At 50.9% G+C, this 22,315-nt stretch overlaps 1 protein-coding gene across 6 annotated transcripts in view; it reads left to right on the plus strand.

The window, feature by feature from the left end:
* The window catches only part of ATXN7L1 (ataxin 7 like 1), a 234,334-nt gene that overhangs the window by 187,159 nt on the left and 24,860 nt on the right, over window positions 1–22,315 (plus strand). For all 6 annotated transcript variants that reach the window (XM_084897812.1, XM_084897806.1, XM_084897807.1 and 3 more), the window contains 3 exons: window positions 9,024–9,313; window positions 13,535–13,617; window positions 14,534–14,790. In XM_084897812.1, the coding sequence (XP_084753938.1) occupies window positions 9,024–9,313; window positions 13,535–13,617; window positions 14,534–14,790 (630 nt within the window). The remainder of the gene's footprint in view (window positions 1–9,023; window positions 9,314–13,534; window positions 13,618–14,533; window positions 14,791–22,315) is intronic.

The raw sequence follows: 22,315 nt of genomic DNA on the forward strand, positions 1-22,315 counted from the left end.
CCATTGGTTTTTAGAGATAGTGGAAGGGAAAGGGAGAGACAGAGAGAAAGAAAAACATCCCTGTGAGAGAGACACTACAATTGGTTGCCTCCCACACGTGCCCCCACCATGGCTGAGGACTGAACCTGCAACCAAGGTACATGCCCTTGACTGGAATTGAAACCGGGAACCTTCAGCCCATGGAGCCAAACCATCTGGGGCTCCCCACAGACTTGGAGACCAACTTCTGAGCGCCATGCCTTAGGAAGCCCCGATGAACAGAAGTACCAGCTATTCTATAGAGGCTGGCGCTGGGACCTCCTGCTCCCGAGACATCAGAAGCTGCCTAAATAAGAGCACATACAGTTATCCCTCTAGACGACATCTTAGAGCCAGCGAGGCCTCTCATTGCCTAGCACACTTCAGGCTTACAGGAGACAGCCTGTTTATATGCAAGAGACTGAAGTCCCTACTCACTCTTCCTTCATGAGAGCATGAATCACCAGGTAGAGCAGCAGGTGGGATGGAGAAGTTGGGGTGAATGCTCCTAGAAAGGCTTGCTACCCAGTTCTGTGTTTCCTCTTCATTGCACCCCCAGAAGTCGGCCCTGCTCACACCCACCTGCTCCCTGGCCCATGCTCCCCAGGGGTGGGACCAGCAGGGCCGACAGGACAGAAATCTGATGGTGACAGTGACTTGACCCCGGATATATACAGGAGCCCCCCCAAAAAAAAAATGTATACACACACCTTAACAGCTGATAGCTTCCATTTTGAAAGTGAAACATATTTTAATAAGCACTGCCTTTGTAATTTTTCAAAGTGTGTGCATACATTTTGGGGAGCACTAAAAAATATATATATATATATCAGAAACATCAGGGTCCATGGGGAGAGGGGATGGTGTGATCCACTCCCCCCTTTTGCAATTTTTAAATTACAGCCAGCATTCATTTCAGGTATACACCATAGGGTTACACGCTCCCTTTTGGCTCTAGCTCCAGTTTATTTAGGGCCAACTGTGTACCCAGTTCTGTACTAAGCTCTTAATATGTACTAGGAGAGGCTCGATGCACAAAAATTCGTGCATGAGTAGGCCTTCCTTCCCCCGGGTGCTGGCTCCAGCTTCTCTCAGGCACCCTGGACCCAGGCCACTTCCCTCCGGCTCCGGCTTTGTCAGGAAGGTCGTCTGGAATGACGTCCGGAAGACATCTGGTCTAATTAGCATATTACCCTTTTTTTATTATTATTGATAGTATTTGATCACTTCAAACATTTATTATGATCTTCATTTCACCAATAAGGACACTGAGGCCCAGAGTCGTCATGTCCCTGGATAAGCCAGGCAGGGCAGCCACCACGTCTGTGTGGGTTTTGCCCTGGACGAAGCTGCCCCACAGAAGGAGGCAAGGAGGAAGCAATGAAACCGCTCCCCCGCTTGGCCAGCCACCCGGTCTCAAAGCCCCGACGCTGGGAAGCCAGGTGCCTCCTCACGCTAACGCACCTCGCGGCGGAGAAGGCAGGATTGGATCCAGGTGTGTCTGGTTTCCAAGCCTGTCTTCCTAGCCATTGTCCCAAGCTCTCTTGCAATGCCCTCCATGTTCTGTGAATCTGAACAGAGACGAGGCTCAGTCCGGCCTGTCCTCCCCGATTTTATTTCCTGGCTTCTGGCCACCGGTACCATTCCTCACAGTCAGCTTGCTCGCCTCTCCCCCACTCTGAGCCCCACTTCCTCCTCCTCCGCGGCTCATCGCCGCTGCCCCCGGTGAGACAGGAGATTTCAGCCCGTCACCCAGGTCACCGAGGAAGAGGCTTTGAGCTTCTCGATGGGCGGTGGGCCCTTGCGAGCTCTGCGGGGTGCCCCTCGGGCCCCCCTCTGGCCGGCTGGACCCTGTTAACCAGTCTTCTTGGTGTGGCCTCTGCTGCCAGGACCACGGACCCCCATGCCGAGGTCTGCCCATGTTTTCCCACTGAGGGCGTGTGGTGTGGAGGGCACCCAAAGCCACGCAAAGGCCGGGAGAGAGGATGCGAGGTGCTTCCTCCCGGACTGCCAGGCCTGACCCTTCTCCGCAGAACACTGTTAGGTTAATCCACCAGATTTCCTTATTTACTGTGCTCTGTGGTGGACGATGCCATTTGCCGGTTGCTTCAGATGTTTACAAATTGGCTTTCGGAAAGTTTTCCCAATCGTTTCCCCATTTTTTTTTAATTTTTTTTTTTTTTTTTTAAGTATTCACTTGTCAGGATTCACGTCGTTAGTACCTCCTGTCGGGCGCCTCACGACAGGACCTCGTGGCTCTGCTTTGGGGCTGGTTCTTAGTGATGGCCTGACCCGGCCTCCGAGGATGGCCCAAGTATCCCTTCAACTTAAAGAATTTAAACTTTATGATGATCTAAATGATGTCATGATAGCAGCCCCCCCAAATGCATCCTTGAGACCCAGATAGAATTTCCTCCTCTGAGAGTCTTTCAGAATAGGGTAAATCTTAGAAGGCAAGGCACTAGGCGAGGTGGCCCTTCTCAGGCCCTGCCAGGGCATCGGCGGTCCTCCGCGTCCTGCACATGGGCCTTTGCCAGAGGAACTGGTGTGTGTGTGGGGGGGGGGGGGGGGATTAAGCAGCGGAGAACTCTCATCAGACACATAACCCACAGCACAAGTACCACATGCCTTCGGGCTCCTGCCTGTCACATCCGTCTTTCCCCTCGCGGGAAAGTGGAGCAGGGTTGGCAATGATTTCGGCAGGACTCAACATCTTCTGAAGCTTTCTGTTCAAGCTTCTCTCTGTTGACGGTTTGAGACTAAAGCCTGGTCGCCTGGAGAGCGTAGGTGGCAGCGAGCGGCTGGTGGCACCGTAAGATGCTTCACCTCTGCCTTTTGTAGACATTGCTGGACAGGGCGGGGGGGGGGGGGGGTGTTCCTGGTGCCGGGAGAACCGTTTTCTTAAAGCCTTGGTCCAGAAAGATTAAAAAAAAAAAAAATGCAGGCAGACCATGCACACAGGGCAGCCAGCGCAGCCCAGAAGATACCAGGTATACGAGGGAGAGATCAACCAAAGGACTTGCGTGCATGCCTAAGAGCCTAACCAATGGTCACGGACAACAGGAGGGTGGGGGCATGCGTGGGGAGGGGTTTGGCATGGGAATGGGGGGGATGAGGACAAATATGTGGTACCTGATAGATTAAATAGAGAAGGGCCGGGGACCGGGATGGCAGGACACAGGCTTTATTGGAGGGAAGAGTACCCCTGCTGGCTGCTTCCAGAGAGAGGGGCGGAAGAGAGTGAGGGAAGGGGGTCCATTTACTTTTAAGGGGAGGATAGGGGACAGGGCTTAGGGCACTCAGCACATGCTGATTGCTGATTAGGGACCTAGGGACTTAGGAATGGGGGGGGGGGGGGCTTAGGGTATTTGGCAGGTGCTGATTGGTGGTTCAGTGCTCAGGAATGTCTGGCTGCAGGTGGGGTTTACGTCTGTCCAGCAACTGGAGGAAGAGAGGCTCTATCAATATCTTAATCAATAAAGTAATTTAAAAAAGAAAGAAAGAAACCAGGTAGATGTGCCGCCACATAGCAAGGAGGAGGGAGGCTGTTGCCAGGGGCGGTAGGATCCTCTCCCCACGGAGGTGCAGCGAGCACAAGGAGATAACTACTCCCTGGGTATCAGCCCCAGCGGGGGGAGCAGGCTGCAGCCCGGCTCCCCAAAGGCGTCCATCCCGAGCGGACAAAACAGGCATTATGAGAGCAGCAGGGGACTCACCTTCCCCTTTCAAATGCTGCTCCTCAGAGAGAGGACCATGGCGAGCTGATGAATGCAGCTAATTGTGAGGCTTCGGGGAGTGTGTGCCTTCCCTGCTTAAGACTGAGCGGGAAGGAGCTCCAGCAGACCAGCAGCCTGTCTGTCACCTAAGCAAACAGAGGAATGAATGGCTTAGTTAGTCATCTCAGTGTTGCCAGCTACCCACCCCTCCCAGCACCCAACCTCGGGTGGTGTGTGAGCTCCTGTGATTAGTCCCAGAAGAGGGGGAGATGCCTGAGCTGGGAAAGCAGGGGTTGGGATCCGTTGGCTTCTTTCCAAATGGGAAGAAACTGAACCTGTTATTCGGGGCCCACTGTCATCTGGAAGGGGCCCTGACCTGCGAGGCTGGGGCGCTGCGCTGGCTGGGAAAGGGGATGGCCAGGAAGTTGGGGTGGGGATGTGGGGGGGACCTCTCAGCAGCTTCTTATGTCCGCCGTGCTCTCTGCTGAAAAAGACGGAATCTCTGGGGCTGGTTTTCCACGTTGTTTGGCACCATCTTGCCATCATTCCCTCCTTTGTCCCTCAGTTGGGGCTGTTGCCGGTTAGTCGCGAAGAAATGAGGCTGACATCTATCCTGGGGATGATCTTCGTTTCTCTCTCTGGTTTCTTCTGGGATGTGTTTGACCCTTCCCACTGTCCCTGAGCTTCCCTTCCTTCTCCTGACGTCTCACACAGGCCAGAGGCTGGTGTCCTTAGAGGGGAAGCCCGGAACCTTTGAGGGAGAGAAAGGTCCCCAAGGAGAAGTGATCAGGCCTTCACTCTGTCTATAGCCCTTCTCCGTTAGCTCGTGGGCACCCTCGATTCCCACCCACAGCTCAGTCTCCCTTCTCCCACTTCCACGATGTGGCCACGTACCTGGCATCTGGGGTATTTCCTCAGTGGCTCAGCTCCTTACTAACCCACCTAGTCTATGGGATCTTTGAAAGCATTCTTTTTCTTTCTTTTTTTTTTTTTTTACTGAGAGGAAGAGAGAGAGAGAAGGATAGAGCATTAGAAACATGGATGAGAGAGAAACATCAATCAGTTGCCTCCTACACACCCCCACCGGGGATGTGCCTGCAACCAAGGTGCATGCCCTTGACCGGAATCGAACTCTGGACCTTTGAGTCCGCAGTGCAACGCTCTATCCACTGAGCCAAACCGGTTTCGGCAAAAGCATTATTTTTTTAATCATCACCCAAGGATATGCTTTTGCTTTGAGAGAGAGAGAGAGAGAGATCGATCAGCTGCCTTCTGTACATGCCCCAACTGGAGATCAAACCCACAATCTAGTCATGTGCCCTGACTGGGAATCGGTCCCTCAGCCTTTCAGGATACGAGACAGTGCTCCAACCAACTGAGTCACACTGGCCAAGACCTTCAAAACATTCTTTTTTTAAAATATATTTTATTGAATTTTTAGAGAGAGGGATAGAGAGTTAAAACATCAATGAGAGAGAATCATCCATCAGCTGCCTCTTGCACACCCCCTACTGGGGATGTGCCCACAACCAAGGTACATGCCCTTGACCGGAATCGAACCTGGGACTTTTCAGTCCACAGGCCGACGCTCCATCCACTGAGCCAAACCGGTTTCGGCAAGCCTTCAAAACATTCTTGATCATATTTTTTTCCTAACACCTCCCATTCCAATCCAATAACCCCCAATCCCAGAGGGCAGTGCCTCTCAGTCTGATGGGCTGCAGTCCCACACCAGCCTACAGGCACTAGGATCGAAGTCCAGCTGGAGTCCTGGAAGCATTAACAGCTGAGTGTATGAGTGGGCCACACTCGTTACGAAGTGGAGAAAATTCCCAACTAGAAGATCGGTCGCAGAGATTAGCTGGCTTGGCTCAAGCTCAGTGACTAAGCACAGTCGGGCAGAAGCATCACCAAAGAGATGAGTCACCTGTTGCTGTCCTTAGCCGGACCCTGTGCCCGATGCTCTCCGGCTGCCGTGAGGAGCACGTTGGGGCAGAACATTGGCTTTGGGGCAGAAGCGCACTAACTAGCCTGTGAGCATTTGAGGACCACTTTGCTCGGCATTTAAATTTATTTCATTTTGTACAATTGTTCTGGATTGTTCCATCCCAACGTCGCCTGCTGAGCTCACTCGTGAGTACTCAACATGTACCCAGGGCATTTCTCACAGAGGCCAGAGGCCTTCCCTTGACGCATCCCGGCTCATGCGACAAGAGCTAGATCTGGAACTTAGAGTCCCTGACTTCCTTCCCTGAACTTCCTTGGCTTCTCCAAGAAGCCAGAGAAGCCCACTCAAGAGCTAGAGAATCGTGCCACCTGGCTAATCGTCCATGTGTTCATATCAACATTTGAAATTTAACTTATTTTCTAAAGAAATTAAAGTCAACAGATCAAAACAAGGGTGACAAATAAATCAACAAAAGCTTTTAAGCAGGCTCTAATATTTTTTTTTAAGTCAGGATATTGAAGTATAATTTAAGTTGGATAAGTTTTGTCATTTTGGGGGGCGGGGCGTGTTTTAGTTTGTACATTTTTTAAATTTTTTAATGGTGGTAAAATACACATGAAATGTATCATCATAACCATTTTTATGTGCAGTTCAATAGTGTTAAGTACATTCACATTGTTGTGCAGCCAATCTCCAGAACTCTTTTCATCCTCAAAACCGAAAAACTCGCCCGGCCAGTGTGGCTCAGTGGTTGATTGTTGGCCCATTAACCAAGAGGTCACAGTTGGATTCTTGGTCAAGGCACCTGCTCAGGTTGCGGGCTCCATCCCCAGTAGAGGGCGTGCAGGAGGCAGCTGATCAATGGTACTCTCTCATCATTGATATTTGTCGCTCTCCCTTTCTCTCTCTGAAATCAACAAAAGCGTGTTTTTTAAAAAACTGAAACTCTGCCGAAACCAGTTTGGCTCAGTGGTAGAGCGTCGGTCTGCAGACTGAAAGGTCCCAGGTTCGATTCCGGTCAAGGGCATGTACATTGGTTGTGGGCACATCCCCAGTAGTGGGTGTGCAAGAGGCAGCTGATCGATGTTTCTCTCTCATCGATGTTTCTAGCTCTCTATCTCTCTCCCTTCCTCTCTGTGAAAAATCAATAAAATATATTTTTTTAAAAAGAAAGTTGAAAAATATGGAAACATAGAATACATTCCAAAAATAAAAGCATGGCAAATTATCATTAAAAATAAATAAATAAATAAATAAATAAATAAATAAATAAAAACTGAAACTCTGTACCCATTCAGTTACAACTTCCTAGTCTCCCCTGCCCCCAGCCCCTGGCAACCACCATTCGACTCTCTGTGTCTGTGAACTTGACCATACCAGATACCTCCTATAAGTGGAATCACACCAGGTGTGTCTTTTTGTGACTGGCTCATTTCACTGAGCATATTGCCTTCGCCATTCACTTGTGTGCCAGAGCTTCCTTTCTAAGGCTGAGCAGCAGTTTGTTGTACGCAGAGCTCTCGTTTTGTTCATCCACTCTCTGGCCATGGACACTCCGGTTTGCTTCCCCCTTTTGGCTGTTGTGAATAATGGCTGCTGTGAAAGTGGGTTTGCTATCGTTTCAAATCCCTGACTTCTCTCGTTTGTGTCCTTTACAATTGAGCGAAGGGATGATCCTAGAAGAAGTGCATCGTCCATGGTCTTGCATTTTTTTTTTTTTTTTTTTTTTTTTTACCACCAGGAATGCAGCACTAATTTCACCAGGTAATGGCTTCGTAGCTTCTCAGTGTGCTGGCTTTTCAAGGGCTTCTCATGTTGTTCCCCAGCAGTATGGGAGCGCTTTGAGAATTGCCATGGAATAGAAAGTAGCATGCGTCCGGCTCAGTGACTGGGATGCCGTGATCGAGGGGGAGTGAGTTGTCAGTGCCTTGTCGGATTGCTGAAAACCACGGTTCCACTTTCCCCTCCCGTGGGCCCTGACACCCCAGAGCGCCCGCCCTTCCCGGGGCCGGGAAAGCAGATGGTCCTCGGGGGAGGTGGGTGAAGCCCAGCCGCAATCTGCCCCGCCGCGGAGAAAGACCCAAAAATAACCTCCGTGATCCTGTTTCGGGTTCGGGAAAGAGGCAGGGGGTTGCTGACATGATTTCACGGACAAAAAAAAGATCAAAGAAACGATCTGTGAATAAATCGCAGAGACGGGAGAGCCACCCAGCCATGTGGACAAATAAGATTCCTCTCCTGTCAAAGCAGTCTCTCTTTCTGCCCTGCCTTGTCTGCAGGCTAAGCCAGAGTCTAGATCGCTTGGCATTCAAATAGCTAAGTCGGCTGGCAGATGATTGGGGGGCTGAAGTAGTAGTGTTCCGCCTTCCTGCAAGGAGGAAAGGAAACATAGTTCGGGAACCAAAGCAATGCTCATTTATCTTATCTCATCTTTTAAAACCCGAGACAGAGTCCTCCCCCCAGCTCCCCTCCCACCCCAAACCCACCCCCCACCCCCTCAGACAGAGGGTCCTCTGGTATTAAATGCACAGAAATCAAATGCACATCCCTTCCGGGAGACATAGCAGGGGAGTGAGGCTCAGGTGACAGATTCTGAAGTGCAGACACACACACCTTTGTGCTCTTGTCTTCTTAAAATTCATCCTCTCACCTGCCAGCCTGGAGAACTGCCTATTTACATGACTAGCTGCCTAAAATGGAATATTAGATGATGTTCCGTGGCGGCTCGCTCCGTTGGAGCCCGTCCCCGGGATGTGAGTGTGACCCGGGAGTCCCCGGCAGCCTGCAGCGCGGCCCGCCGGCCTGCAGCCCTGCCTCCACGTGGTGCGAGCCTGTCAGCTAAGCAGATGTCAGGCCCGATTGCCGATGGCCAGCGGGAGGCCAGCCGAGCAGGGGGGTGCAGGGCGGGTTGGGATTCAGCAAGTGGCACCGTGTGGCACACAGTCTCCAGGAGACAAACAGCATCTCTTCCTGAGCCGCACTGCAGGCCCCTTGTTCTCCCCAAGATGCCGTCTCGGAAACAGCCAACGATGTAGGGCCTGGGAAGGAGGAGCTGCAGGATCTATGGGGACAGCGGGTCCGAGAGGTCATCCGTCAGCTCTGATGCCATCCCCGGCACCATGCCAGCTTCTGCACCCCAGTTGGTTCCTTTCGAACGAGGCACGAACCTCCTTCCCATCCAAACGGGGATCATGCTGCTCTCTTATTATGGGAGGAGGGATACGGGAGTGTTCTATCACGGTGAGCGAGTGTAGCTTCTCAGCGGGCCCGATGTACCCAAGACGGCAACAGTATGTGTGTGTGTGTGCGTGTGTGTATGTGCGTGTTCATTTATTTTCCAGCGTTCCGGTTCCTGTAGTCAGTTTAGAGAAAATTCCTAACCTAGTGAAGGCAGATGGTGCCAATGTCAAAATGAACTCTACCACCACCGCTGCCGCCACCGCCTGCTCCGCCTCGACCTCGACCTCGGCCGCCTCCGCCCCGCCCTTAACGAAGCCGGTCTTGATGCCCAAGGCAGTGCCGCCTTCCCCGGAGAAGATCCTAAACGGCAAAGCGATTCTGTCCGCCACGATAGACAAGAAACACCAAAACGGCACCAAAAACAACAACAAGCCTTACAGGAGACTTTCAGGTACGTGTCCGTGTCCCTCGAGTCCGGCGCACGGTCAGACTGAAACTGAGTCACGGCCGTAACCAAGGAGTGATGTGTTCTTGTGATTAAGCAGGTCTGTTTCGTTTTCGGGGGGTGGTGGGGGATCGGGGAATGGCAGAGGGGCATGGAATCGACCTGCAGGCAGGACCCCCACCTGAACATGCAATAAAGAGCTGGTTCTCTTATACCCCGGGCCGGATGAGGCTCTCGCTCAGCTCCCAGCATTTAGCGAGTTACCCTAGTGACCCACGAGGCAGGATGCTCTACACTTCCCACAGCAGCCCGTGCCTTCTGAGGTTGTATCGCACTGACCCGCTGAGCCGCCCCTGGGTTTTGCAGAGGCCTCGCTGCCATGAGGTCTGACCACGCCCGTGCCATCTCGCAGCGGCTCAGGGCAGGCGTGGGACCACCCCGCCAGCGGCTGCTCTGCAGGACGCCACCTCTGTCCTGTGGCCCCACTGGTTTCCGGGCTGATCCTGCGGTCTGCAGCTGCCTTCCCCGAGTAACCCGTTGGGGTTTCTGTTTGGGGACGCTCGGGTTCACTCCGCAGGTGGGCTGGCGGGGACATCTCCTGGGTGTGCTCCTTGGTGGCCTGAGCGGCACAAGCGTGCCTGGAAAGGTGCCCACGGCCAGTCTTTGGGGCAGTGGTTTGCTCTCAGAGGCCCCCATGTGATGTGTTGTGAAACTAAATCTAGCCATTCCGCTTTTTTCCAAAAACCAAATTGAGCTTCATAACCATGGGAATTTATCTAATCTTGACAGGAAAATACATATATATATATATATATATATATATATATATATATATATATGTATGTATATGTATATATATTTATATATATATATATATATATATATATATATATATATGAGGCCCAATGCACAAAATTCGTGCAAGAGTAGGCCTTCCTTCCCCAGCTGCCAGCTCTGGCTTCCCTCTAGCACCCTGGTCCCTGGGCTTCTCTCACAGCCCCAGCTTCATCCTGAAGGATGTCTGGTCTAATTAGAATATTATGCTTCTAATATATATATATATATATATATATATATATATACACACACACACACACACACACATACACTGAGTGGCCAGATTATTATCATCTCTGAATGCATAATAATCTGGCCACTCAGTGTATATCTTATATAACAAAAGGTTAATATGCAAATTGTCCCCTCGACCAGGAGTTCAACCAGCAGGCAGGCTGGCCAACCACCCATGTCCCTTCCCCCTGGCCAGGCTGGCTGGACCTCACCCATGCACAAATCCATGCACCAGGCCTCTAAAATAAATATATGTGAAAAATAAACTATCTTTTAGTATGACCATACTTCTTTTTTTTAAAATATTTTTATTGATTTCAGAGAGGAAGGGAGAGGGAGGGAGAGATAGAAATATCGATGATGTGAATCGTTGATTGGCTTACCTTCTGCACGCCCCACACTAGGGATCACACCCCACTGGGGATCGAGTCCGCAACCTGAGCTTGTGCCCTGCCCAGGAATTGAACTGTGACCTCCTGATTCACAGGTGGACACTGAACCACTGATCCGTGCCGGCCAGGCTGAGCATATTTCTTAGGCACCCCAAATATGTGGGGTCATTTTTATTTTTTTTTATTCTGTGTTTATCTGTATTTTAGTTTTTCTATCTTACATCTGTAACTTTTTTTAAATATATATATATATATATATTCTTAAAAGTACCTCAGCCCAAAACATTCAAATGACAAAAGCATTATACCCCAAAAACCTCGTCTTGTGCTGTTCACCCACCATCAGGAAAGAGAGCTGGAGCTGGTGTCTCCCGCGGGTGGGAGACCTCCCTGTGTGCAGGGACCCCCGACGCCCGGCTCTCCTCCGGGATGGGACGTGGGTGGCAGCATCCCTGGGGGAACACAGGCCTGGGGGCCACAGCGCCCCCCGGCGGCAGCTTCCTGTAGCAGAAGCATGACCCAGGCTTCCAGCCTTGACCCCATTCGGCCATGGTTTGGGTTTTTTGGGGTTTTTTTGCTGTTTGTTGGTTTTGCATTTTGTTGGTTGTCTTGTCTCAGTGGGTCTTTTGCTTCTATCTCGCTTTCACGTTTGGCAGCCAGCTCCCGCCCCCGGCCAAACAACCTGCCCAGTTCCAGGCTGCCAGGCGGGCTGGTGTGGGCCCAGACACCGTGGACCTGGGCACCCGTCTGACTCTGACAGCCCAGGGGACAGAACTCCCAGCCAGGCTCTCCTGGGCGGGCAGAGAGGACGCATGGGAAATGGGCATCTCCAGGGCTAGCCATTTCTAGTCTTAAAAGTGAAACTTTAAAAAAAAAAAAAAAAAAAAAAAAAAGAGGAGGAGGAGGAGGAGGAGGAGGAGGAAAAAGAAAAGCCGGGAGGGCATTTTGATAGCCAACCAGGTCATCTGTCTTGGGTGTAGGAATGGTTTTGTTGCACACATCATTATTATTCCACCATCACAGCCACCCCATGGCCCTCAAACCTTTTTTTTTTTTAAAGAACAGTCTCTTGATTTTGAAAGAGAGAGGAAGGAAGAGGGGGAGAGAGGAAAAAAAAACATCGATGTGAGAGCAGACCATCAGTTGGCTGCCTCCTGCACACTCCTTACTAGAGATCGAGCCCTTGCCTGGGAATCGAACTGGCAACCTTTGGGTGCACAAGATGATGCCCAACCAACTGAGCCACACTGGCCAGGGGACCCCCAAACTTCTTTCTTTTTTTTTTTTTTTTTAATAGAACACATTCATTTAGTATGCTCAGAGTTTACGCCACCAATTCCAGACAGTGTTTCAGGCTAGGTAACTTCTTTTTAGTGTGCAGCTACTCAGGCTTCTTCAGGACACTGCCCTCACCCGCCCCAGCATGCTCCTGAACGCCCAGAGGAGCTGTGTCCTCCCTGCTCCCTGGGCTGTGTCCTCCCTGCTCTGCAGGAGGCAGGGGTGTGCTGGGCGCCTGCCAGAAGCAGGAGGCACCTGGGGGCGGAACTTTAAAGCTCACAGGTAGGGGCCTCAAGCGGTGGCCCCATTTTCCTGGGAAGGAGAGAGTTTTTGTGATCCAGAGGGGACAAAGGATCCAAAAGGGGCCCGAAAAGAGAACGTTGCTTAGAAGCAAACTCCCAACATGACCCCTGCACCGTCCAGAGGGAAGGCAAATCGCAGACCGTGGGCAAAGCCTGGCCCCCTGCAGCCACCCCATTCGCAGCCACAGGCCCGGGGACAGAGTTGAGGAGGCTGAGGCTGCGCAACGGGCAGACTCTGCCCTCGATGCACCTTTCGGCTTAGAATCAGGGGTCCTCAAACTTTTTTAAGTGGGGGCCAGATCACAGTCCCTCAGAGAGCTGGAGGGCCGGACTATATGAACTACTAATTCCTACTGTAACACCTCGGCTGCGCTCACTGCCCAAAAAACCTGGCGGGCCGGATCAGACTCCTCTGCGGGCCGCATGTGGCCCACGGGCCGTAGTTTGAAGACCCCTGGCTTAGATCGACGAAAGGCACGCACCCAGACTTCTCCCCTGCCCTGCCCCTGCCCCTGCCCCTACCCCTGCCCCTGCCCCTGCCTAGGGCAGCGCCAGAGTGTTCGTGAATCGTGTGAACTGTCTTTCCGGTCACCGCGGCTGTCTGGAAATCCTTGTGTGCTGAGCACTCTGCAAAGCGGGAGAGGGACAGGGTCCCTCTTGGCATGCCGAAGAACAGTCCCCGCCTACATGGCTGAAGCTAGCAGGAAGGCAGGTGGGGCTGGGGAGGTGCGGTGTGCTCTTGGAATGACCCAGGAAAAAGTGGCCGGTGGGCCTCACTCAGGTGGCTCTCCCTGGTCTGCTGTTAGCCAGGCCCCAAGGGCCTAGTTCCTGGAGAAGCTTCCCGGTGACATACAGCGTAAGAGCCGGAGGGCTCCTCCTCCCCAGGGCCCGCCCCACCCCCGGCCCCGTGCCTTGTGCTGCGTTCCGCACCCCTCGGAAGCCGGACTAGGGAGCTCCGGGTTCAGATGGGGCGCACCAGGTTCCCCTGAGCGGTTTCTGGAAGCATTTTAGCAGTCGGTGGAAGAATAATAAAAAATAAACAAATAAATAAAGACAGATTGCCTGACAACGTCTCACTTGTTGGTGCAAATGTGCTTTTTTTTTTTTTTTTTAAATGTGGTCTTAATGCCAACTCCTACTTAGTCTCCTTTTTCCTTATATTTTTTGTTTGTTTCCTAAACCAGAGAGAGAATTTGACCCAAATAAACACTGTGGAGTATTGGATCCCGAGACAAAGAAACCTTGCACAAGATCCCTCACCTGCAAGGTATTTCTCCTTTCCCTAAAGAATACTTCCTGCTCTCGCTGGTGGGGCCTTTGTCAGGAATATGTTTGCATGCCACTCTCTGCGCACGGCAGGGTGTGGAACCCAGACATGACCCCCAGCTGTTCTTTGTACGGGAAATGCTTTCTTCTCTCCCATGGCAGCGGAGGGCCTGCCTGGAGCTGGCTGGCTTTTTAAGAAGGGAGGAAAAAAAAAAAAAAAAAAAAAAAAAGGCTTCCCCCGTTCCTCGTGAGGCCAGACAGTAAATTGTATTTATAGGCACTCACAGGCGGCTCGGAGCCCTGCTCCGATGTAATGTATGCAGGAGTGCGGCAGCGGCGGCGGCAGCAGCACCCCGAGAGCCAGTCCTGCCGCGCCCCGAGCCGGCCACACCGGGGCGGCCAGGGGCACAGCGGGCGGAAGGCGGCGGCCGCTAGGTAGCCCCCGCCGGCCGCACGTCTCGTTCCTGAACTGCTAGTGCTTCTTGGGACCGAGGCTGTGGCCCTCTCTGCTCGGGGGCTCTGTGTGCCCTGGCCACCGCACGCCTCCCGCTGCACCGGGATTAGCTCTAGGCGCTCTCGCTGGCCTCTCGTCCGAGCTCTGGGCTCTTCCGGGCTCTGCGCTGAAGCGTGTCATCTTGTGCCATTTTTTTTCCTTTTCTTCTTTTTTTTTTTTTTTTCCGGAGGAAGCCCTGGCTTTTTGACACCAGGAGAGCAGAGCATGGTTGCGTCGGTGCGGTCTCTGCCTCCTCTTCCCAGCCTCCGCCCGCCCGGGAGCTGTTGTTGCCTTGAAGTTGACTTGGCAAAGCACCTGCCACGTCCCCATGAATGGCGGGGTCTGAAACGGAGGGCCCCCCCGGGAAGCAGGTGTATGTGCTGATCAAAGAGGCCGTGCTTTTTCTCATCTCTCTTCTCCTCAGACACACTCGCTGAGCCATCGGAGGGCAGTCCCCGGCAGGAAAAAGCAGTTTGACCTCCTCCTGGCGGAACACAAAGCCAGGTCCCGAGAGAAGGAAGTTAAGGATAAAGAGCATCTCCTGACTCCGGCGAGGGAAGTTCTTCCAAACCCAGCCGGGCCGGCGCAGGACCCTCTGCCGGGGTCTTCAGGGAGCGCTGGGCCAGAACCTAAAGTCACCTCCCCTGCAAAATCCAGGCCGCCCAACTCTGTGCTTCCCAGGTGAGTGCCCTCCCCGCGCCCCTCCCCCGCGCGGTGACAGAGGCCCAGCGGCCGTGGTCCGGTGGCTGCCTCGCTGGGTCGTGTGTGCTCTGATCACGTGTTACGTGGAAGCCGTCAGACCGCGGCCTCGTAAGGCGGTTGGTTGTACACGTTAATGAGATAATGGGCAAAGGGGCTCGACCATCGTGTTCAGGGGATTTTTCTGCTGTCATCGTAGTCACTATTTTCTTCATCGTCATCATCATCATCACCCTTCATGGCAGATCGATATCAGAGCAAGAGTAAGCTGAAAATAAATACCTGGACGGCACATCAGCCACCAGGCACCTCTCCCGGCTGCCTGGGTGTTGGGCTTCGTTGGCGATTCCTGGAGCAGAGAGTGCGGAAAACCTGGGCGGATGTGGGTGGATCAGCACGTGTAGGAGCCCGTTTGACACACATTGTTTTGTGAATTTTTACCTCCAACCCTCCGGTGACCCAGGCGAAGGGGGGAAATGGCATAACAGAGGCTTTTTGCTCTGTATTTCCCTGCACACCCAGAAAGCTGAGCCACCTGTCTACGGTGTTATTTCACTGTCCTGGAAAGAACAGGAAAGGTCATTAAAGCCCATTTGGGTTAAGCGTGCTTTAAAACCCACACCTGGCTCTGACTGCCACGCTGAGAGAGTAGCAGACCACCTTCCAGGTGATGGGACGGGGAACCCTCATTCAGAAATGCTAAGCACAGGGTGCAGAGATGATGAATGAAACTAGGTTCTGCGCCGAAACCAGTTTGGCTCAGTGGATAGAGCGTCGGCCTGCGGACTCAAGGGTCCCGGGTTCCATTCCGGTCAAGGGCATGTACATTGGTTGCGGTCACATCCCCAGTGGGGGGTGTGCAGGAGGCAGCTGATCGATGTTCCTCTCTCATTGATATTTCTAACTTACTATCCCTCTCCCTTCCTCTCTGTAAAGTCAATAAAATATATATTTAAAAAAAAACAAAGAAAGAAAGAAAGAAAGAAAGAAAGAAAGAAAGAAAGAAAGAAAGAAAGAAAACAAACAAAAAAAACGAGGTTCTGTGTTTCAAGGATTTCGTTGAGAAGGTGAGATGAGACTCGAATGTTCACAGAGTCATTAGAAGGAAGCATTCATGATACAAGGTGAGGAGGGCAGGCCCTGGGACGGCTGGATCATTTTGAGTGTGTACCATGTGCGTCCTACAGCATCCAGCCAGCCGGCGAGTGCGCTTTGAGAGCAGGTTCTAAAAGAAGGGGATGGCCGAAGCCGGTTTGGCTCAGTGGATAGAGCGTCGGTCTGCGGACTGAAAGGTCCCAGGTTCAATTCTGGTCAAGGGCATGTACCTTGGCTGCGGGCACATCCCCCGTGGGGAGTGTGCAGGAGGCAGCTGGTCGATGTCTCTCTCTCTCATCGATGTTTCTAGCTCTCTATCCCTCTCCCTTCCTCTCTGTGAAAAAAAAAATCAATAAAATATACTTAAAAAATAAAAATTAAAAATTAAAATAATAGAAGGGGACGGAGTTGGTTCTTAAAGCAGCAGCAGGCATTTGGTGGCGGTGGCTGCGGACCTGCCAGCTCCTCGCCCTCGTGCCTTCCACGCTGGGACCAGCCTGACCCAGTTTGACGGTCGGAGTCCCTCTGTGGGATTGGCCGGCCTCAGCCTCCGGCGGCGTTCAGGGGGACTCACAGCCCACAGGCATTGCCATGGCAATCACCGTCGTGTGTTGTCATCCGTGCACATGCCGCCTTCCTTGCCGCCCCGCCTTTTACACGGTCATTTTGTGATGACTTGGGAGTGTCGTGCGGGGTGTTGGTGAAGGGTGTTCCCCTTGCCTTGGAGCAGAGGTGACTGTCCTGTCCCAAACGCCTGGGGGGGAAGGGCTTTGGTTCCGCATACGGTGGCTTTCACACTTCTTCGGGACTGGAGAACTTTTTCATCCCCACACACTTCCCAAGGTGCCCAATAGGAAAGCCTCCCCCCAAAGCCAGCACAGCCCGGCTCTCATCGCTCACGTCCCCACAGCCTGCTGGCCCTCTGAGCTTCTGAGGCAGGGGTCCTCAAACTTTTTAAAGTGGGGGCCAGATCACGGTCCCTCAGAGAGCTGGAGGGCCGGACTATATGAACTACTAATTCCTACTGTAACACCTCGGCTGCACTCACTGCCCAAAAAACCTGGCGGGCAGGATCAGACTCCCCTGGGGGCTGCATGTGGCCCGAGGGCCGTAGTTTGAAGACCCCTGTATCTGAGGGATCCCCTCGTGTTCCCCAGGGAACCCAGTTTGAACACCCTCTCTCGTATACGATTCTGACTGACGGAGGCACTTCTCTCCCAAGCAGTGGTAGCTGGTGAACCCAGAAGCCAGGGGGCAGCCGTTAAAAAGTAAAGCAAGCCATGGCGCCTTAGTCGTTCCGTTTCCTGTCCCTTCCCGGCCGGTTTCCAGAGGAATGTTTGTCGTTAGAGAGATGCAGGTTTACGCGTCCTCTTCCGGAAGCAGAAGGAAGAGGGTGAGGTTGATCAGCAAGAGGGATGTCTCTGAAAGGAAGGGGGAGGCACGGGAGAGCATCACACATGTTGCTAAGAGTATTTTTTGAGGATGCTTTTCAAAGTTGCTGTAGAAACCAAAAGACTCAGGGTGCACTCTGGACCAATATCATGGGGAAGGTCACCCTCTTCCACTCGTTTTACACTAGGATGAGACACACACACACCCCATGCAGTCAGAGATGTGAACAGCATGACCAGAATTCAATGTTGTCATCACATAAAACTTAAAATATTTATTTTACTCATCTTTCAATTACACTAATTATCTGCAATGGGCAAAAAATATATATATATATATATTATCACTCACACATGGAATTATTGTAATCCCTTCCTAATCATGAATTCCTTTTCTTGGAAATATTAAGGTGTGTGAGTTTATTTCTTAACATATCGTTTTGACAGCCTTGAAAATAGATCAGCTTTCATATTCTTGAGTTGCAGCCCATTCTTGTCAGGGGTTTCTAAAAAGGAACATGGGCCTAGAACAGGAGAAGTTAAAAGTTAGAGAACACGGGTCGGGACAGGATTGGAAGCGCGTATCTCAGCTCCGTGTTTACTCACTCGGGGAGCTTGGCCACGTTTCTTAGTCTCTCTAGCCTCGGCTTGCTCATCTGTACAGTGGGTGAAGGACCACACTCTGTAATAAGTGCTGCCTTGATGGCCGCTGGGAGTGAGGGGCGGTGTCAGTCAGTGGGAAAGCAGTGTGAGTAAACACAGTGTTACCTGATTTCCATTTGCCCGACCTCCTGCCCTCTGCCCCTCCCCCCCCCCCCGGGGCGCCCTTACATAGCACACTCATATGCTCTGTTTCTTTGCCCCCAACTCTAAGGAAACAGATTACTTGCCCCAGAGAGCCCAAGAGCTATGGATGAGCAGCCCAGTCCTGCCATCAGATCTCTGTGGCAAAAGGGGAGGAGGGCAGAGCGTCAAGCTGGGCTCTGACCCCTGAGAGGGAGGGAGAAAGGTCAGCTATGGAAGCCAGTGCTGACAACATCTTGGCAAATTCCCCTCTGTCTTGAGAAGCTCACACCTTTCATCTTAAAGTATAAAATGGCAAAATCCATTGATTTTTATATACATATATTTTAATATATTTTGTTGATTTTACACAGAGAGGAATTGAGAGGGACAGAGAGTTAGAAACGTCGATGAGAGAGAAACATCGACCAGCCGCCTCTTGCACACCCCTCACTGGGGATGTGCCCGCAGCCAAGGTACATGCCCTTGACCAGAATCGAACCCGGGACCTTTCAGTCCGCAGGCCGACGCTCTATCCACTGAGCCATACCGGTCCCGGCAAAATCCATTGATTTTTAGACTGACAAGGGGCAGTGGGCAAAGAAGCAGAAGGTCCCAGACACCTAAAGAAGGACAGAGATGAGTCTAGAGTGAGAGCAACGTCAGTCGTGACTAATCAGGAGAGTGTTATTGCCAATTACAAGCCATCTCTCTCCTTGGCTTATGTTTGTCCCTGCGCTTTTTCTGCACTCATCTCTCAACATGGGAGGCTTTGAAGTCTCATTTCCACCTCTTATTAGCTCTGCAAGCAATTTGCTCGTCTGAGAAACGTAGATAATAGTTAAATGTGCAAAGGCAGTGGGTAGCCTGGGTGAGACATGCCTCGCCCATAACAGGGACCTGATTAAAGTCAGTTCCCTGGTGCTCTCTTCCCCGAAGCACTCAGACAGGCTGGCGCTCGTGCTTCCGCACAGGGATGGGTCGGAGACGAGGAAGTGTCGGTTCAGTGTCCCTGAGTGGAGCTGAACAGGGACCCTCGTCACAGACATGGTCTTTAAACCAAATCGATAAGTGGAGAGGGGAAGATGAGGTCATGTGGAAGGAGAAAAGGTGGATGGCAACTTTGCAAACTTGAGTGACTTTTTTTTTAATGTATTTTGGGGGTTTTTTTGTTGTTGTTTTTTTTGTTTTGTTTTGTTTTGTTTTGTTTTGTTTGTGTGTGTGTGTGTGTGTGTGTGTGTGTGTGTGTGTTTCGGAGAGAGAGGAAGGGAGAGGGATAGAGATGGAAATATCCATTCGCTGCCTCCTACACGCCCCCTCCTCCTGGGGACCGAGCCCAAAACCTAGGCATGAGCCCTGACTGGGAATTGAACCAGCAACCTCTTGGTGCATGGGATGATGCTCATTCCACTGAGCCACACCAGCTGGGCTTGAGGGAGTTTTTCAACACCTTCTCAGGACTAGTGGCCCCATTCCTCATCACTTCTCACCCAACCGTGGCTTTTTCTGAGACCCAGGCTGGTTCCAGTGAACTCCTTCCCTCCAGGTTCCGCTCTGGAGTGCAGTGATCAGAAAGCACCTACCATTCCATCATCGCCAGGCGGGGGCGTGCGTCCCTGAATGAAGCAAGCCTGAAAGGGAAGAGATGCAGCTCTCTCCTCCGTGTGCCTGTATCCATGTGTGCCTGTGTGCACATGTGCACACCATTACTCATACATATGTTTCTGTCTTTGTCCTCGGAGCTGGTTTTGCTCTAACACAGCGTTTCCATGCTTACCTTTACTCTTCAGTATTCTCCCCTTATCTCCTGTCCTTTACCTGACAACTGGAACTTACTATTGAGAGTTTCAGCCTTTTTTTTTTTTTTTTTTTTTTTTTGGAGTAAGGGAAAGTTTATTGATCAACAAGGTGCCAACCAAAAAGATGGGAGTCGTAGTGGTACCTCAGACTCACCTTAAGAAAGCCCAGAGTTCGGGCTTTTATTGTCAAGGGAAGGGAAATGGGAGTGGCAGGAGGTGATTGAGCACCACAGACATCTGGGCGCTGCCAGGAGGGTCTGAGGAAGGTTGTGCTGTGTGGCTGTGAGTCCAGCCTCAGTCTCGGTGTCCCTGCAAATCATTGACAAACAACACACGCCTACCTTATCTCCTCGAGCCGCGAACACAGTTCCCTCAGTGATTAGCAGGTCTATATGCCAGACTTAGCACAAGCTATTACCCAGCAGGCCATGCGGACAACGCAGGCTTGGACAGGTGGAGTCCGGGAGGCTGAGCATTGCACTCTCTACAGCTACTACTTCCTTTGTGTGGTTTATTCTTCAATACTGAGGGAAATAGGAGGACCTGGTCAGGGTTCAATTAAGAGGCAAGATTAGCTTTTTTACGATGGAGTCAGATCTGTCTGCCACTGTGCCCTATTTATCTGGTTCTTACAGTCTCACATGCTCACCCCTTCCATAATGACCCCTAAGCCTCAGAGGGGGCGTTCTGAGTGTTCAGTTTAAGCAAAGAACAGGGTTAACTGCTATTACTGTGTCCCCCAGGACCCAAACTATGAGGAGCTGGCCACTGCACAAACACTCCCTGTTCAGCGAACAAGTAACCGAAAGCAATCCTGTTGTTTAAGGACCCACATGCAGTGGTCTGTTCGAGTCATCAAGCTTAAACCATAGAACTGAGAATGAGGCCAAACAACTGAGAATTATATGACTATGTGAGTTAAATTCCCTGAGAATTAGTTTGTATCGGGTGCTCAGGTAAGCTGTCTGTGTGGCTTACACCACATCAGTCACTAAGATTGTCTAAGAGTGAGTTGTGATTTCTCTGAAGGGTACATTGTGTAAGACAAAACAACACTCGAAAGACAAAGGTATATTATCGAAACATTTTTCTTTCAATACTCCCCTCCCCCCCCCCTTTTTTTTTTTACCAAAGATAGCCAAACTGAGACTAATCTATCTGCCAAAGAGGTCTTGTTTCAATAAATGTGGCCTGGTTATTTGTATACGTGAAGCAAGAATAGTAATTAACCATGTGGGCCTCTACATCTGCTTAGCTGGAATTTTCTTAAGGAATCTTCGGGTTGAACCTTAGCCTCCGAAGGCTAGAAGCCAAACTGCATACTGGCCATCAGATTTCGTCCACAATACCTACAGGGTTTGGTGAATCTTCTCTTCTCAAAGTCCCCACCATATCCTGAGGTCCTTTCCTTGCATCTCCCAGGAGGCAATCTCTGTTCCTCACCTGGAAAACCTGCTGTGAACTGTGTGAACTGAGTACCAGGCTGTATTCCCAAAGGGGCTTTTGTTGGCTTCCAAAGTCACTCTTAACAAAGCCTCAACGCTTTCTGGTCTGAGTCTGTGCATGCCTCTCTCATCCATGGTGTTCCAGTCAGAGCCTTGGTAATAAAACCGATCTGATAGATTCTTATTGAACTTATGCTAATAATCACATTGCCATGAAAATAAAAATACTCCTTACTGTATTCTGGAGGGATCAAGCAGTGAGAAACAACAAATACTACAATTCTGCTTACAGAAGTATAATTTACCAAATTGTAAGTCATAGGTAAACAAGTTTTCCTTTTATCTATTTAAAAAAAAAGATTAAAAAATCAGCAATGTCATACTAAAAGTCATAACAATTGTAACCATTCTCATCAGCAGTGGTTACATTTGTTTGGGGTTGGGGGTTATAGCCATTCTGACAGGTGTAAGGTGATATCTCATTGTGGCTTTAATCTGAACTTTTCTGATGTTAGTGACATTGAGCATCTTTTTATATATCTATTACTCCTCTGCATGTCCTCTGTGGAGAAGTGTCTATTCATGTCCTCTTCCCAATTTTCAATCGGATTGTTTATTTTTTTATGTTGAGTTGTATGAATTCTTTATAAATTTTGGATATTGACCCCTTATTTAATGTACCACTGGTGAATATGCTCTCCCATTCAGTGGGTTGTCTTTTCATTTTGTTAATGATTTCCTTTGCTTTGCAAAAACTTTGTAGCTTGACATCGTCCCATTTATTTCTTTGCAGAAAACCTAATCTTAATAAATGCTTAACGTATTAGGACATTTCTAATCTCATGAGATAAGAAGTCCAGAGGTGGAAGGGCACCAGTCCCCAGAGGTCAGGAATTGGCTCGGCTTCTCTGCTTTTTTCAACCCACACTCTTCGCTCCCCCAAGTCCAGAGCAGATGGCTGCAGCAGTTTCAGGCACATCCAGGTGGAACAAGA

The sequence above is a fragment of the Pipistrellus hanaki genome (assembly GCF_964339955.1).
Source record: "Pipistrellus hanaki genome assembly, chromosome: 10".
Lineage (NCBI taxonomy): Eukaryota > Metazoa > Chordata > Mammalia > Chiroptera > Vespertilionidae > Pipistrellus > Pipistrellus hanaki.